At 55.6% G+C, this 17,289-nt stretch overlaps 1 protein-coding gene across 1 annotated transcript; it reads left to right on the top strand.

Annotated features, from left to right (window-relative positions):
- Positions 1–7,823: 7,823 nt before the first annotated feature.
- On the top strand, positions 7,824–16,935 carry PRELID3B (PRELI domain containing 3B). The gene is made up of 6 exons (XM_045833403.1): positions 7,824–7,971; positions 11,373–11,541; positions 12,758–12,847; positions 13,240–13,310; positions 13,430–13,532; positions 14,900–16,935. The coding sequence occupies exons 1-6, from the start codon at positions 7,940–7,942 to the stop codon at positions 15,017–15,019; spliced, it is 585 nt and encodes a 194-aa protein (XP_045689359.1). The 5' UTR covers positions 7,824–7,939; the 3' UTR covers positions 15,020–16,935.
- The last annotated feature ends 354 nt before the right edge of the window (positions 16,936–17,289 follow it).

Consider the following 17,289-nt stretch of genomic DNA (forward strand, 5'->3'; position numbering starts at 1 on the left):
TTTATATTAGCGTTTTAAATAAATCCCAATGACCCAAAGTATGTTTTTTAATAGATGCTCCGCCCATATTCCGTGCTGATTAATCCCGTTAAACAGGTCGATAGCTGAATGTATTTGTGCTAAGACACCAGTTGGCTGATGTACATATTTGTGAAAGCTATTTGAGGATTTGTGGTCTTATTCAGAGATACAGTTGATGCCATATGAAGAAATGAGAAGCCACAGAAATGACTTCTTAGCACAGGCTCTCTCTACATCATTAGTCTCCGGGAACGGACCAGTCACGGGAGCAAGAAGCCTGGATTTGTAGACTGCGCTGCACTCAAAAGATCACCAACCCACCTTGGCTGGTGTGGCTCAGTGGATTGAGCGCTGGCCTACAAACCAAAAGCTTGCTGGTTCAATTCCCAGTCAGGGCACATGCCTGGGCTGTGGGCCAGGTCCCCAGTAGGGGGCGTGCAAGAGGCAACCTGCTGATGTTTCTCTCACACATCGATATTTTCTCTCCCTCTCTTTCTCCCTCCCTTCCCTTCTCCCTAAAAATCATAAATAAAATCCTTTTTAAAAATAAGAAGATCAGCAACCTGTGGTCCTGGTGCCTCTGTCTCCCCAGCTACCAGGTGTCTCCAGGTGTGGAGCCCAAGGCGGCACCTGACACATCAGCCTGCAAGGACTCAGCCACTTTCCTCGCTGGTTCGCGAAACCCGCAGTCCAGAGACGCGCGTGTTTTCGGTTAGAACCAACGCTTCGCTTTGTGATCCCAGCCCTTAAGAAAACGCCTTACTTCCCTCCCTTCCCTGCTGGGCCCGGCACGTGCATTTGTCACTGTGTTGATGTGGACGGGGAGTGGGAGGAGCAGGGCGGGTGTGGGTACATTTTGATGTTAAACTTGCAGCCTACGAGGAAAGCCATACGCTGGCTGGCTGGTTACTTCCTAACTGATCATTCAGGCGCTGTTTCTAATAGGGCCATGCACTGGTGTGCTAAGGACGTATGGCTCAGCGCTTTTTCCCCAGCCTTAGGACCCAGCAAACAGCTGTTCCCCCGAATGAAGCCAGTTTGGGCTGCGGGCACCCCCTCCCTCCACACCTGCCCCGTGATGCTGCCCCAGCTCCCTCTGCTCCGGCCTCCAAGACCAGTCTTCCTAGACTGGCCCACAGGGAACTGCTCCAACTTGGGCACCTGCTGGTTCTCTCCCAGGCCCCTTGAGTTCTTCCTGGCTTTAGGACCTTCATGCTCTGCCGCAAATTCCAAATTCTGGTAACCGTCCAGCTTCGTAAACCTGCCCACTCCATTGTTGACCCCATGGACACAAAACACAGGGGGTCCCCTGGTGCCGGGGCTCGGCTGGGTTTCCATTCATTCCTTTACTCACACCACAGACACACATGAGGAGCAGGTACCACACCCTGCGTCCAGCACGAGGCTAGGCCAGGGGCTCGCACGGCCAAGGAGGCAGGCCATGTCTCCGAGCGGCCCTGGGTCCCAGGGCTCTGGCCACAATGAAGCAGATCAAGTTCCGGCCCCCGGGCTCCGCCCACGCGCAGTGGTGGGTTTGGTCTGCTTCCCACGCCGACCGCGGCGGCTGTGGCCGTCATGGAAACAACCTCGTGGCCTATTTCCGACACCAGGGGGAGCATCAGACGTGCGCACGGCGGTTTCTCGGTCTGGGCGCAGCCGTGAAGATGGGGAGGGCGCGCTCCTGGGTTGGGTTTGGTTCCGTTCACGTTGCTCGGTTCCGCTCGGCGGGAGGCCTGAGAGCCCAGGGGGCGAGCGGCAGCCTGTCCGCACCCCTGGGTCGTCTTTCCCGGTCCCCCGTGACACGCAGGTACGTAAAGGTGTCTCCAGGGGGCCGTGAGGGCGGCCGCCCCATGTCCTCTCTCCCACGCACTGACCGCGTCAGCCAGTTAGGGAAGCAGACTCCCAGGCCAGTAGAGGAAGGGTCCCTGCCGGGCGGGCGCCCGGGTGCCCGTAGTCCAGTACCGTTGACTCCCTGGGCCGTCCAAAAGAACCCGTGGACCTTCCCCTCGGCGCCGCGATCAAGAGCCTCCTGCCTGCGTGCGAAGCTGCTCAGTGTGGCCCACGGTGTCGCGCCGTCCTCTGTACGGGGGGGCTGGGGCTGGATGACGACGAAATCGGGCATTTTTTTAAAAGGCCACGTGAGTCTCTCCATGTTGGTTCATGACCAGCAACTGACTTTCCATTCACCCCTCTGACCTTTTGTGCTTGTTTGTGACCCGATTTCTTGAGTGTCCATAACGCAGAACGGCCCTCTTCGGAAGACCGCGATGAAGCAAAGAGCTGCCTCTGCCCCAAATCTGTGACCGGGACCCAGCACGCCTTCCCACAGCCCCACCGCCACGCACAGAGGCACAGCCCACCCGCTCCTCCCGGGAGGAGCAAGGGCGGCTGGGCAGGTCGCGCGCTGAGATGTCGAACATTTGGGTCCTGCTGGGGCTGGGCTGGCCTGGCCTCCCGGAACCTGGGACACCAGCAAGCACATCCCATTACCCGAGTTCCGTGTAGCCGCCACATGCCCACCCGCCCCCGGTGCCCACACCGCACCCGGTGGGGAGGGGATGAGGCCGGGAGGCACGGCCGTGGCTCTGCTTCCCTGTCTTTGCTGCAAACAGGAGTGACTGTCCCTCCTTCCTCTCATCCCACGGTGTCCCCTGGGAAATGAGTGAGTCTATGTGCCAGCAGCAGCTTTGGGAAAGGGAGAGGGGGCCATCGATCCCAGCATCCTCCCGTGCACTGCCTGCTGAACGGGATGGGTCCCGGGGGTGACAGAGGGGACAGTGGGGCCTTTGCAGCTGCCGGCAGCTGCACGCTCTCAGGAAGTGGGCGCGGGCCGTGACCGCGCTCTCGCTGGGTGTTCGCCACCGCTGACCTCTGAGATGTTACATCCAAAAGGTCACGGAGATGAAGTCGCGCCAGAGTTGACCACCCAGAAAGGAGATGTCTGAACCAGCCCCGGGCCACTAGGCAGCTGCATTGCTCATTCCCTGTCCCCAAAGTCCCCTGTGGATGAGGGTCCTGGAAAGGGAGCCTTCCAAAGCCTCCCCTGTTTCTGGTTTGGTCCGTTGGCCTCCAGCAAGGAGAGAGCACGTTTTTTCTCCAGCAACACGGAGGAGACCGCCAAGCCCCACAGCGAGCACCGAGCCAGGCCCCACCCCCTTTTATAAACTTCCCCATGCATCTCAGAAAAGGGGTGAAGCTCAGGGCAGGGTGTCACCTGCCTCTCTTGGTGTCCCGTGGTGTGGTCACAGAGACCAAAACAACACGTTCACGAATGTGGACGGAGGGGTTACAGGACTGTCCGTCTCGGGGCACGGGGGCAAGGAGGCCACGTTCACGGTCCTGGGGAGACCCCGCGGCCGGCTTGTGTACCCTTGTGCCGGGGAGTGTGTGGGTGAGGGAGGCGCTCGTGGCAAAAGCTTTTAGCCTGGGGAGAAAGCGGAGCTAATTTCGATAGGGACTGCCTCTTATAGGAAGGCTGCTAATAAGACAAATTGATTTAGCTTTAAGAAATTACCCTTAATTTCTGAGGATGAGGAATTACTGGAATAGCCAGAGTCCTCTCCCCAGAGAAGAGATTCATCTCGGATGCCAGGAATTCGGGGGTAACTGGGTTAGATACTTAGGTAAACAGAAAAAGGAGACGGGGGAGATCAAGTAAATTGGAAATTCTGGACAATTACTCGAAGTCTTCCATCACTAATGGGAACAAAATTGAATTTGACTCGAGATACTTGTTAAATTAGAAGTAACATGAGATCCCTGACACGGGAGGTCCCCTCGGCAGAAGCGAGCAGGCGGCCCCGAGCAGCCCCGAGCAGCCCCGGCCTCCCGGTCCCCCTTCCCTGGCTGGTGCGCCGGCCCGCAGCGGAGAGGCCGTGGGGGTTCCATCCCGGGCAGGTCCCTCCTCGCCGGCTCCTCTCGCGGCCACGCAGACTCTGGCTCTCCGCTTGGTGAGGGTGACGTGGGGCCCCCATGAAAAGGTGACAGTGTGTGCTCAGAGTCACCAGGGGGCTTCCGACAGGCTTCCGGTCCCCCCCTCTCCTCCCGCTCAGCCCCGGCTGCTCCTCACCCTGAGTCCTTATCAGTCTCTCTCCTCGCTGATCTTGCCGTGTGGTCCCAGCTCCTGCGGTCTAAACCCCCCCCATTTTTAGTGCATAATCGGTGCCCAATAAGCCCACTGAACCTACTTGAAACCAACACCCAAATTTCATAGAAAACAGTGAAAAACAAAAATGGTGGCTGAGAGTTCATCCTGATAAATCAAATATAAAATGGCGATAGTACGTTTATGTACACACGCACACACACATATATATACATATGCACATTTGTAGCGATGCATATGCATGATGACATATTTTACATAGTATGAGAGAGAGAGATGCACACACATATGCTCACACACAAAACGCAGGTCACACTGTGACTCTGCAACCTCTGCTTGCCCCCGACGAATCAAGCGCTCGTTTTCGCCATCACTGTCCCCACCACGCTGCAGAAAGCACTGCACAACATGTTTGGAGTTCGCAGCCCGAAGGTCTTTGGCAGAGAGATCTCCGCAGAAACGTTCAAGGACTCGATGGGTCCTCGGGGGCTCTGCCATGCGTAAGCTATGCAGTCCCTGACTCGGGGCACTGCCCGACATCCCCGGAAGGAAATCGCCGTGTTTGAGAACGGCTGGTGTGCTGTCAGCTCCTTGGGGACAGGCACGGCCTGCAACAGGTGATCATGGCTGTTTGCTGAATGAAAACATGAAGCGAGCAAAGGCAAAAGGATCAGAAAGGAGGAAGAAGACTACGTTCTCTGAAGCCAGAAGAAGCACAGGGGGCCCCCGTGAGAACACAAGGCATTTTAAAGAGCAGAGGAGGGAAGCTGAGGTCCACGGCGGATTCGGAGATAAAGGTCACTGCTGAGAGGTTCCGAGGAGAAGCTGGGTTTGGAGTTTGACGATGGCGGATAAGAGCCCAAAGCAGCCACGAAGCTGGGGGATAGACCCCAAAGCCAGACGGGCCACCACTAGAATCTGAAAGGCGGCAGGGAGCTTACTGTTTTCTGTTCACGGTCCTTGGCATGTATCAGGAAAACAAAAACACTGACTTCCTGCTGACGGTAGTTACGTCAAGTTTTATTTAAAGCGCATTTGTAAAGACACTGATCTAAAAAGTTAAGTAATGAAGGAACGAACGGTACGAAGGTCCAGCGAGTGGCGAGGACGGCGTGTGCACGACCAAAGTCCGAAAAGGAAACGGCCGGGCGCCGGCCGACGCTGGAGCTCAGGGCCTGCAGCGCCTCTCCAGCGAGGCCTGACGCCGGGTCCCACTCACGTGGGCCCTCTGCCCGCAGGGCTGCGGGTTGCATCCTCATGTCTGGACCCCTGGTCCCCGCCCTCCCGCCAAAGGCTTCACTGTGGTTCTGGGAGATGCTCCGCCCACTGCCACGCACAGAAGGGCCGCAGGTCCCTCCCCGGGCTCCACTACGCACCTAGGCAACCCTCATTTTACACATCTTCTAGCTACGCCTGGATTGGAGTTTGGCTCCTCAGCCACATGCAAAGGTCCTTGCAGGTGGGAGCCGCCCCTGCATTCTTTCCTCCGTGTCCCCAGGGAAGGGCGTGGGGATCCGGGGAATGTGAGTCACCCCAAGAACAAGGGCCCGGCCCTCGGAGCCAGTCACCTACTTAATTCCCAGTTAGTGACCTGATAATGACTTCCCTGTTTCTGTGGGAGGGACTTCAGTGATCCAATGCTTTGGCATCTAAAAACCATTCATTTGATTCCTTTGGGTGTTTCTCAATGAGTCTCCAGGAGATAATGCAGGTAAAGGTCTCGCTCTCCAAACTCAAGTACCAGGCGACAGTGCATCCACTTGGGGACACCCGGAAAAGATACTCGGGTCCTAGATCTCCATCACCCCACGGCCCTCTCCCCATCCCTCCAGATCCAGGAAGTAAATTGGAGTGAGAGAGTGTGGGCGGAAGATAGGTGTCATTTAGTTTTCATGCCTTAAAAACAAAACAAAAAAAAAAACAGAAATTTTGAACTGGGGTGGGGGAGTGAGGGAGGAGGGGCAGGCCCAACAACATTCTTCCAAATACACAGGAGAGGAATCCTGGGTGGTGCAGAGCTTCTGGGGGGCCCCGGAATAGCAGGTACAGGCTGTTCTGTGCTCATGGTTTCTGAACCAGGGTTTTAACACCCAGCAATATTCACTTCGAGTCTTAATCAAGGCTGAAGCCCGATCAGCAAGCCTTACAGCGTCACCGTCCCCCCCCCACCGCCACCACCAAGAATTCACTCTAAGTACTGTAGGGTGGTGGTGGTTTTTTGAGTCCTAGGCACCACAAATTGCACTTAGCAACTACCCAACCACAGCATTTTCTTCCTAATGTATTTTTTTCTGGCTTTTTTTTCTATATAAAGAACTTCAGCTATTTTTTCAAAAGTTATCCTCCCTCCCAAACTAACCTAGCTTTTATTTGTTTTTAACAAACGAGCTAAGAAAATGAGGCAGTGCCTCTCACTAGCTTCTAAGTAACCAGATGTAAAGATTTTCCTCCACAGCCATCCTTTAAAACGTCAGGTTTTCTGTTGAGGGCGCAAGGTTGTGGACTGCGGTGGGGGAGGAGGGGGATCAGGGGAGGGAGGGCTTATCCTGAGACCAGGGCCAGGTAGTCTGTCCACTAAACAGAACTCATCCGTGGATGTAACCCATGCCATTCATTCCCTCCTGCCCCCTCACGTTTTAGTCATTGGCTCATTTATGTAACAAATTAGTATCATGTAGGAACACTGTTGCGTTGGGATCACCGAACAAGTCTGACAGGAGCCTCACCCTCCAAGGCTTACAGTCTCGTGGAAATTGAACAGATAAACTAGATACTTTTAGTAATTCATTCATTCCACAAATAACTATTGATTATTGTTTTTCAATAAGTAATCAGTGAGCCTTTATTATGTATAGGCAAGGTACTGAGATTCATTTTCCAGCAAGACAGATGAGATCCTTGCCCTCAAGGGCTTAAACTGAGTGGCCCTTACACAGATAAACAGACGATCTCTGAGAGTGATGAGTGTTAAGAACAAGACCAGCGGGTGTCGTGATGGAGGAACTCGGTGCTGGGGGGTCTGCTGGGGAAGGGTGATGGAGGAAGGCATCTGACTTAAACCCAGGCCTGGGAAGCTCTTCCAGCCGTCCATCAGGCTCCGGGCTCCTACCTACACCCCTCATTCGGGCATCAGTCATGCTGTCCGACGTTAGCTTCTCTCTGTCTGTCTTCTCCTCCAGAGGTCGTCGTCTCTGGGAGGGCAGGTGGAACAAGCACAGAGCTGAACGACTGGCAAGCTGGATGGCTTGGGAGCCCCCAAAGCCCAGGAGGAGATAGGAGGTGGGAGCAATTTGTAATGGGGCGCCAGGAACATTTGCCCGAGTGAACACTGCGGGCGCCGTCCCTGTCACCGCGCTGACTGCAGCTGTCAGCAGGCCTCGCCACGCAAAGCGCGCACGGACGGGGCGGGCGAGCACCGAGCAGGCGGGCTAGGCGGGGGCACCCGGGTACACGCTGGGCCGAGCCCAACTCCGCACAGAGGTCAGCTCTCCCCGCGACGCCCGCGAGGGGGCGGGCCAGCGGCCGCGTGCCGCGCCTGCGCAGCACAAGGCGGCGCCAGACGCTGCCCCCGGAACTGCGCCGACGCGGTGCGCCCGGCGCTAAGGGGCGGGGTTTGGTTGCGCCGCGCGCAAGTCTGGGGCCAAACCCGGGCCGGGATAGGGCGCGGGCCAGTGCGTCGGGACGTCCCCGGCGTCGGGCCCGACGGCGCGTGCGCGCTGCGGGGCCGGCCCGGTGCCTAGGGGGCGGGGCGGGGGCCTGGGTGGCCTCTTTGCCTCTTTGCGCCGCCCGGACACCGCGCAGGCCGCCGGCACCATGAAGATCTGGACTTCGGAGCACGTCTTTGAGTACGTTCGGAGCCGGGCGCTGGCGGGTGGGCGCCGCGGGGCAACTGCGGCGTGAAGGAGGGCAGGTGGGGCCTGGAGTGGCGGCGAGGTCGAGGTGCCCCTCGGGAAGCTTCCAAACGTCGGGCCTGGGTGGGGAGCTGAGCCTGGGCTCCACGAGGTTCTGGGGCTTCCGCGCCGTCCTGCGCCCCGGGAGTGGGCCCCCGGGGGACAGGGCCCCGACCTCCAAGCCCAGCCGACCCCCAACCCCGGCCGGGAGGGGGCCAGAGGCGGGGCACTTGCGGCCTGCCCCCCGGGGGTGGTGGGACTGCCGCGGAGCACGAGGTCCTGGACGACAGTCGCGATACGAGCGGCCCCTCGTTGGCTCCCCCGGACTTCCGGGGCCCGGGGACGCGGACCCGAGCATCCCAGAGCAAGTGTGGGCGCTGTCGAGCGCCCCGCCACCGCCTGGGCGGAGGCCCTTCACCGCGGAATGTGACTGGTGAGCGCAGGCGACCAGGAAGCGAAACTGCGGCAGCTCGTTGCCTTGAGGAGCAGAGTCTTGGCAGCGGGGTTCAAGGTTCACCCCAGGCTCCAACGGGCCGTGTGTCCTCGGGTCACTGTGTCCACCTGCGACGTGGAAGGCGACGGCCTCGGAGGCCGCGCTCAGTGACACCTCTGGGCCAGCACAAACGTGTAGAGATGGAAGTGAACGGGCCGCAAGCCAACGGATGTTGGAATTGAATTCCTTTCTGGGTCTGCGAGTCCGAGTGCAGAGGAACCACCCCGTGAGGGGGCGTAGGGTTGCCTAAACAGTTCATCCGTCGCCTTAGCACCCTGCCTTAATTCCTCTTCCTCTCGGCTTGAAATGCCGCCCTCTCCCGAGGCGGTCCTGATGGATTTACTCGCGCATCCGTGTCTGAGCTGTCTGCCCTCTTCCACGGACCTTGCCCTGGCAACCACACTGGTTTAACTTCCATGGCTTTGCAGTGTGTTTCAGTTTAACGACTCGGCTTTAAAAGAAGCCACGAGCTGTTTACAGACCCAGTGATCCGGGCACATTCAAGAGTCCTCCGGGTCCTGGGAAATGCAGAAGGTTAGAGTGGCAGGGAAGCTTTCTTCCCAGTTTATTACGGCCCTGGCAGGGAGACCCTACATTTGGAAGGGGGTCTTCAGCCGGGTCCCATGTCAGCTGTTGGGATCCGGGGTGGTTTCTTCCTTGTGATGCACTTGCGGTTCACACGCCTCCGTGGTCGGCCCTGCCGGGGCACTGCTGTCCTGTGGACCTTCTCCTCCGTCTTTCGGAACACTTCGCCCGGCCCCGGCCCCTGCCTGTCTCCGAGAGCCCTGCCCTTCTTTCTCCAGCCTCTGGCCCCCTTCCTCCCTCGGTGTGAGCGGTCAGCGAGGTTCCGTTGCTGGCCTTGCCTGGCACTTCATCGGTGATCCGTAATCTTCTCCTCCTTCTCTGTTTGTCACAGACGGCCCTGAGGTTTGGGGAAGGCTCTGGGACCCCGTCCCCGAGGCGGGCGTGTTCGGATAAAAGCTGTCCGTGGCCTGGCGAAGACGTCCCGGTCCCGGCTCCCCCCAGACAACCAGGGTCCCCGCTGACACGCACACACTTGGGGCCCCAGGATCTGTCCCTTGGGCTCCGGCCCGTCTGGAACTTCAAATCCTTCCTGCCGGGTCCTGTGAGGTCTCTACCCACGTGCCTCCCGCTCTTCGGCCTCCCCCCGGAAGCCTTCGACCGCTCCCCTCCGTGCCCGTCTGAGGGCCGTTACTGCCCCCACGGGGCCCTCGGCGTCGGCGCCAGTCTGCACACGTCCTCCGAGGCCTGGCGCGTGGACGGCACCCGGTCGAGGCCACGCGCTGACCCCTCTGGGGCTCCCCGGGCCCTTGCTCGGGGCTCTGCCCTGTGGGTTGGCGGAGAGGCGCTGCCTCAGTGGGGTCAACAGTGTCCCCTGCCTCGTGTCGTCAGTGAGGAGGCCGGCGCGGTCCGTCGGCCACCACCAGCCTCTCCAGGGCGCCCTCCGGCCCTGTCTTCGGGTGCGGTCCGGCGTGGGGTCCTGCCGCCTGACTGCGCGGACACCCCGACGGGCCCCCGTGCAGCGTCTGGGCTCGCTTCGTGTCGTGGAGAGTCTTGGTCCGCCCGGGTCGGCTCCAGCTCAGCTCTGAGAGGAGGGCCCGGTCACCACGGTCGCATTGTTGTCGTGCAGCTGCTCGCTTTTCTCGAGGGGACGGGACAGCGCTGGGCGCCAGGGAGCCCCCTGACCCTGGAGAGCGAGCAGTGGGAGTGGGAAAGGGCTCGTTGGGCGCTCGCTCGGGCGGTGTCCCCGGGAACAGCCAGTGCCCGGCCGGACGCCCGCTTGGGGGGGCGGCTCCGGGCAGGGAAGCCCCTCGGCTCGCCGGCCTGTGCTGCCCGCTGCAGAAGGGCCTGAGGTTGAAGACGGAAGGAGGCTCGTTGGCGCGGCGCTGCAGCGAAGGGGGAGGCGTGACCCGTGCGCCTGCCGGTGTCGGCCCGGCGCTGGGAACTGGGTGGCGTCGAGGTTCCCTCGTGTCCCCGTGCAGCAGCAGCAGTTGTCAGGCTCCGTCCTCTGAACAGTCGTCACCTGCCCTGCCCCGCGTGGCTCACAGGAGCGCCTCTGGCAAGGGCGCCTTTGTGCAGCGTCTCCAGCACAGCAGTTGTCAGGGGGACGGACGCGCGTTGAGTCACCGGGCACGAGGGCTGCTCCAGGAGGGGACGCTGCCGCGGGTTCTTCTCTCGGGCCCAGAGAAGGAGCAGGCGCTCGTTGTGTGAGGACGGATGTTAGGAAACAGTGCATCAGGAGCATCTTAAAACCATTTTATTTTATTGCGTGATCTTCCCAAAACAAATCAGCATCACTCCTCAGAGCAAAGCGATGGGTAAAGAGTGGAGGGGATCCCTGTCATTACCTCGAACAGAGAAAAACAAAATTTTAACGTGGTGTTTAGTGTTTGAATGTCTGATCATTGTGAGAACTTACAGTGCATGTAAGGTGCTGTACTCGTGTTACTTTGTGTCTTCCTAGGACTAGGTCAGACAAGAACGAGTGGTACGGTAACATCTTTGCTGCTTGTTTTTCAAGTCCATTTTTGTGAATTTGGTCCTTACAATTTGCATGTGGAAGTGGACACGGGTAATAGGAGAGATTGTTTAAGAAATTGCACTGTGGTGCTCTGTAGGCTCTTTTGACCCTTATAGAAATTAATCGCACATACGACTTGTATGCTGAAACGTGCAGACGCGTGAAGCGTAGATGGAGCCCTCGAAATCGCCTTTCACCCGGTGTGTCAGAAAGTAACTTTCCCCCGGTGAACGTTGATGGTGAAGAGTCCTTCGATGGGTTACATGCAACTGGCCTCATTGGCACGCCCGTCGCTGAGTGTGTGCTTGTGCCCCCCGGCAGCCACCCCTGGGAGACCGTGACGACAGCTGCGATGCAGAAGTACCCGAACCCGATGAACCCGAGCGTGGTGGGCGTGGACGTGCTGGACAGACACGTGGATCCTTCTGGAAAGCTGCACAGCCATCGACTCCTCAGCACGGAGTGGGGCCTGCCTTCCATTGTGAAGTCTGTAAGTGTGGCTTTATTCCTGCAGAAATGTGACTGCTGGGGGGAAGTTTTCTAAACCGCATTATAATTTCAAATAGGTTGTGGGAGCAGATTCTGAATGTCATTTTTGCATCAGTTCAAATTGTATTATAATAAACTCGAGTTATGAGTGTATAATGAATTGGAAATATTATTACAGTCTTCATGAAGGCACCCAGTAAAACTTCTGAAGGAAGCCAGCTAATGCTCTGTGATCCAAAAAGAGTTATGTCCTACTTTCCCTGCTCTCGCCAGCACCGTATACCAAGGCTGGGATTCGGAACCAGGGCCCGGGGGTTGTCGGCGGGCGGTCACGTGGCCAGCGGTGGCGTGTGCCCGTGAAGGGAGCGCCGTGTCCTTGGGCTTTGCTGTTGCCACGTTTGTTCCGAGGCCTGGTGCTCCTCCCTCTGCATTAAAAAACCTAACGCTATTCAGCTACAATTAAACAGGCTTGAGTGATTCGGTTGAACCGAACCAGCAGGACACTGGAGTGCCCGTTTAGAGTGGGGGGGACTCTGTATGTATGGGGAGCGCCCTGTTCTCGGCAGCGGCTCCCCTTCGGGAAGGCAGGCCCGCTCAGACACTGAAGCCCTCAGTTCCCAGCGGGGGGGCGGGGGGGGAGGCCCTGGTGCTTCCCGTGGACACGCCACTGTCTGTGGGAGCACGGACATGAGCGGGATGGGGCGACTGGCCTGGGGTCCGAGCACAGGGAGTGGCTCTCACTGGGCGCAGCGACCTTCACAAGGTTCTTCTCTTGTGCCTGGAGGAGGGAGCGCGGCGCCCTGGCCCTGGGGCGGCTCTGAGTGCACGGTCACCGGCGTTCCTGAGCTCTCCTTGCTCCAGGCGCCGTGGTTCCCCGGGCTCCCCGGTCCCGTGTCTCAGGCGCAGCACTCCTCCCTCACGGTGCGGGCTCCGGGCTCCGCGTCCGCCTTGGCTGCAGCCCGTTCTGGGGGGCTGCTTGCCCCCTGCCGGGCGGGGACAGGGGCAGGGTCGTGTGGGCCCGCCTCTCCCTGGAGCGTGAGTCCCTGCTGCTCTCCGACGGGCCTCCTTTCTGGCCTCTGTCTGGTGCCTCGCGTTTCTCCTGTTTCACGAAACGTTTTCATTCAAGGCTGTAACACATTTTACCTTCAAATAAAATACTGATATGCTTGTTAAGAAATCCTTCCTCCTCTAATTACTAATTGTGGATGTTTTTTTAGCTGATCGGTGCAGCAAGAACCAAAACATACGTGCAGGAACATTCTGTGGTTGATCCCGTAGAGAAAACAATGGAGCTTCAGTCCACCAATGTGAGTTTCGGCTTCCCCGGTTTTCACTGGAAACGGCTTGGCTGGAGCGCTTGTCTCGAGCCCTTCGCTGGGGCCAGGAAACCGGCGCCCAGAGGTGGTGCCGCCCTTGCTGTCGCAGCTCGGCCTGCGCCTCCTGGGGACAGCAGTCAGCGAGGGGAGCTCGGGATGCTGTGCGTGTCATTGCTCTCGCGACACTTGCTCACGTGTATTAGTTTTTAATGGAAGTAAGCAGTGAATAGTGAAATTTAAATGCTTATTTGCACAGTAACGTCAAAGTGGTTTGTTTGTTCTATGTATTTAGCTAGCAAGGTTTGGGCTTGTGAATTAATTTTGAAAATGTTTTTAATCTTGGTTTCCAAAATGATTTGTTGTTTTCTTTTTAATTTCTGTAGATTTCGTTTACAAATATGGTTTCTGTAGATGAGAGACTCACATATAAACCACATCCTCAGAACCCAGAAAAGTAAGTAAAAACTGTTTTAATAAACTTATTTTATAGATGTTTTCATTCTTTTTCTAAATATTATTGTAGAACATGAAAGTGAGGTCGTTCTGAAGCTGCGTGAATGTGCTTTGTTCCAGAACTGTCTTGACCCAAGAAGCCATCATCTCTGTGAAGGGAGTCAGCCTCAGCAGCTACCTGGAAGGGCTGATGGCGAGTACGATCTCTTCGAACGCCAACAAGGTGTGTGAGGCTGCCCCAGCCCGGGCTGGCATTCCTGGGCTGCTTTCTGGGGAGAGCGTGGCACTGAACCGGTGTTTGTCCTTGCCAGCTGACTGGCGGGAGGCAGGGAGAACCCTCAGGCTGCTACCTGCACGGGCTCTGGGGCCCAGCACGTCCCGGGGTTCACACCCACACTCTCTTACCAGCCCTCCAACCTTGGGCCATTAAGGTAACCCTTCTGTGCCTCAGTTTACCACCCGTGAAGTGGAGACTGACTGCCCATCTTGCAGGGTTGGGCTGCGGAGCAGGGAGGTGACAGCAAGCACGTGGCCCAGGGCCCAGCGCCTGGGATGTGCTCGGTGACGTGTCGCCATGTGTCCTTGTCTAAAGCACCGATTCTCTGCCTTGGTCATCATCGCCCCCCTGTCCCAGATCCATTGTCAACATTTTTTTTCCTAATTGCCCTGCCCCATGTGGTGATGTAACACAATAGACAGGTGGACAGACAGGTGGACAGGTGTGCTTCATGCATAGAAAAGAGGAGGGTTTCCCCACCCCACCCGGCTAATTTTTGCCCCATCAAGAACGAGTGGTTTAAAACTAAGTTTAGACGAAAGGACGCTTACTGCACTGTTTTATAGCACATCCCGTGTAACCGTGCCGCAGTCAGAAGAAGGTGTTCGCGGCCGCCCTGTCCGCCAGGCAGATGCTGGCTAGACGGGCGGTGCGGCGGGAGCAAAGACGTGTGGCCCCGCCCCCGCGGAGCTAGGGGGGCACCGTTGTTCGCACGGCGTCGTTGGGGAAGGAGAGTGCCCTTAGGGAAGGGGAGTGTGGGAGGTGTGAGAGGGCGCACGAGTGTTCACGGAGTGGCGCTCTGCTGAGTGCGGAGTGAGGGAAGTGCCGGAAGCGTGTCAGGCAGCACCTGAGTGTGCACAGGCCCCGGACAGGGCGAATGAGATGGCGCTTTCTCTTTTCTGCAGGGAACTGGCGGAGTGCCGGGAGAGGGGGGGCGGGCCCTTCCGGATTTGGGTTAAATCTTCAGTTGAGACCTTGGGTGGGATTTCAGTTTAAAATGTGGACATAACAGGAAAAGGGGGCTTGACCTCACCTCCAAAAAGGGGACCATGCTAATCACTGTCGTTTAATTAGAGATTCTTTTGGAAGCATCTTTTGCACACAAAATAAAAATCGGTTTGTAGATCAAGCCGTTTGGTCAAGGCACTGGTACTTGGAGGGGAAGGTTGGGGAGCAGAGGCAGAGACGGACACGGCCGCCCTGGAGAGGCGCGGTCGCACTTGGCCGTGCTCCCTGCTACTTCCTGTCGTGCCGGTCACGCGACACCTGCCTCTGCTCGCACCGGTAACAGTAAACCCGTTGGGCTTTTGAAGGGCCGAGAAGCCATGGAGTGGGTGATACACAAGCTGAACGCCGAGATTGAGGAGCTGGCGGCGTCGGCCAGAGGCGGCATGCGGACCCCGCTGGTGGCGGCCGCGCTTGCGGAGAAATGACGGAAGGTGGTGGCAGCGCCCAGTTCTCCGGATCTCAGCTGGCTGGCATTGTATTTATTCATTATTTAAAAAATACAACTAAAATAAACAGAAAAACATAGCTGTATTTTAGGTAGAATTTTTTTAATAAGCTGAAGAAAGGCTACGTGACTCAATAAACACCGAGATACGGGGCTTCTGAATAAAAGGGGACATCTGAAATGGTTAGTGTTGTGTGGAATGACTGACTGGTCTTGAAGATTCCAGTATTTATGTGGAAATTTAAGTTTCTGAAAAGTGCTTGGAAATTGGTGTTAGCATATTAAGTGTCCTTCCTGTGGAATTCGAAGCTTTTCGTGCGCACCGGCACTCTGCCTGGCTTTGGGCCAGCCCCAGAGCCAAGCAGAGCCCTCCGGACAGGCACCGTGCGCCGCGTGGTCCGCTCCCAGAGGGTCTCACGTGCAGGGGAAAAAGGGGTAGCTTTCAGAGGTATATTAAATTTGTATAAAGCAACTTGCTCTGCTATCAACCACCGTTAAACATCAGTGTTTTAATTTGGCACTTAAATGACATTTTCAGAGTGAAAATTACCACTCAAGTATAACCCCAACAAAAGTAGGGTTTTGTTCTATTAAAGAGTGCTTCATGGATTTGTCAGAGTTTTGTGACTTTGCAAAGTCATTACCTTCCTTGGATTTGTACTTCATGAGTTAGTATTCCGTGTCGTGGGCTGGTTATGTTAACTGGAAAAATAAAGTAATTACCAGAATTTTGCAGCACTCTAAACTTAAACAGAAGAACAGCTGTTCACATCTTGGAGCATTTCACATTTGCCTAACTTATAAATTGCCATGTGTCAAAATCAAGGTTCTGTAATTGCTAAAGCATGGTATGTCAGGTTATTTGAATATAATTACTTTTTGAAGTAATTGTGACCGCAAAACATCTTTTTTTACACGAGGAGCTGTACATCATTTGAAATTATTCAAATGATGTCTTGATCTGAGGCATAAATCCCAGTGCTTAATGTCTTCCATGACAGCACGCCACTGCAGGGGATGGGGGCGGTGGGGGCGAGAAGAGCGCAGGAGGGGGAGGAGCGCTGACCTCACGAACCACAGCACCGCCTGCCCTCCAGCTTTTTTTACGAGGAGCCCTCACTTCGGGTGCCAAAGGCCAGCTGCGCTCTGAGAACAATCCAGCAAGTGTATTTCAGTGCGCGTTTTGTAGCAGTTAATTATCGACCAGTAAAAAATATCTTTCATACTTGTCAGTTGTTGCTTAGAGAGTATTTTTGTTAAAAGGTGATTAGTTCTTGCCTTTATTTTACAATGCTTAATGTGATAAACTTCTAGTCAGATTTCCTATAAAAAGAAACCAGGTAACATGTACATAAACCACAGGAATAGTATACCAAACTATGGAGAAGTTAGTGATTCTCTACTTAAAATATCATCTAGCTTAAGACTTCTTAGGGCATTTGTAAAAACAAGTGAAATTCAATAACATATTTTATTATTTTTTTGTAACCAGAAATGGTTTTTACCATTGAAATAACTTTACAGCTAAACAGAACATTGCTAAATACTGATATTTAATAAAAAAAAGTTGCCTTGTTTAATTTCTGTAAATTATACTTGTTCTGAGAAAAGTGTAATGAATGCCCTGATGATAAAGAGATTTAACAAATTTTGTTTGGTTTTTTTACTCTAATGATAACATTCTCTAAAGTTTCTTAGTTTTGTTTTCTGTGTAGTTACTCCTTTTAGTTAAATAGCTGATAGTCTGTGGCTTTGCCAGATACAATATAAATGCACAGTAAGCATATACATTTGAGAGGGCTTGGGCCAGTGTCTTAACTTGATACTAAAATTGGATCTTACACAAATTAAGAACCTTTCTTGTTAATAAAAACTTCCTTTTAACTATGGTTTTTACTTATCACTTCCAAGGTTTTATTTATTTTTAGAGAAAGGGGGAGGGAGGGAGAGAGAAACACTGCTGTGTGATACACACACACACACTGGTTACCGCTCACATGGACCTCGCTTGCAACCCGGGTGTCATCCCTGACCCAGAGTTGAACCGGTGACCTTTTGGTTTGAAGGCTGGTGCTCAGTCCCCCTGAGCCACACCAGCCCGGGCTGAGGATCATCCTTCTGAATGTGAACAGCAAAGGGAGTCCTTTTCCCCCACTAAGAATACACTTCATTGCCGTGGGCTCTAACCCAGCTGTGCTGCTGGGTTGAGGCACCTTCCCCAAACCTGACACACCTACGCAGAAGTTCCCC

The sequence above is a fragment of the Phyllostomus hastatus genome, unplaced genomic scaffold (genome assembly GCF_019186645.2).
Source record: "Phyllostomus hastatus isolate PE091 unplaced genomic scaffold, TTU_PhHast_1.1 phas_contig_17, whole genome shotgun sequence".
In the NCBI taxonomy this organism is placed as follows: domain Eukaryota; kingdom Metazoa; phylum Chordata; class Mammalia; order Chiroptera; family Phyllostomidae; genus Phyllostomus; species Phyllostomus hastatus.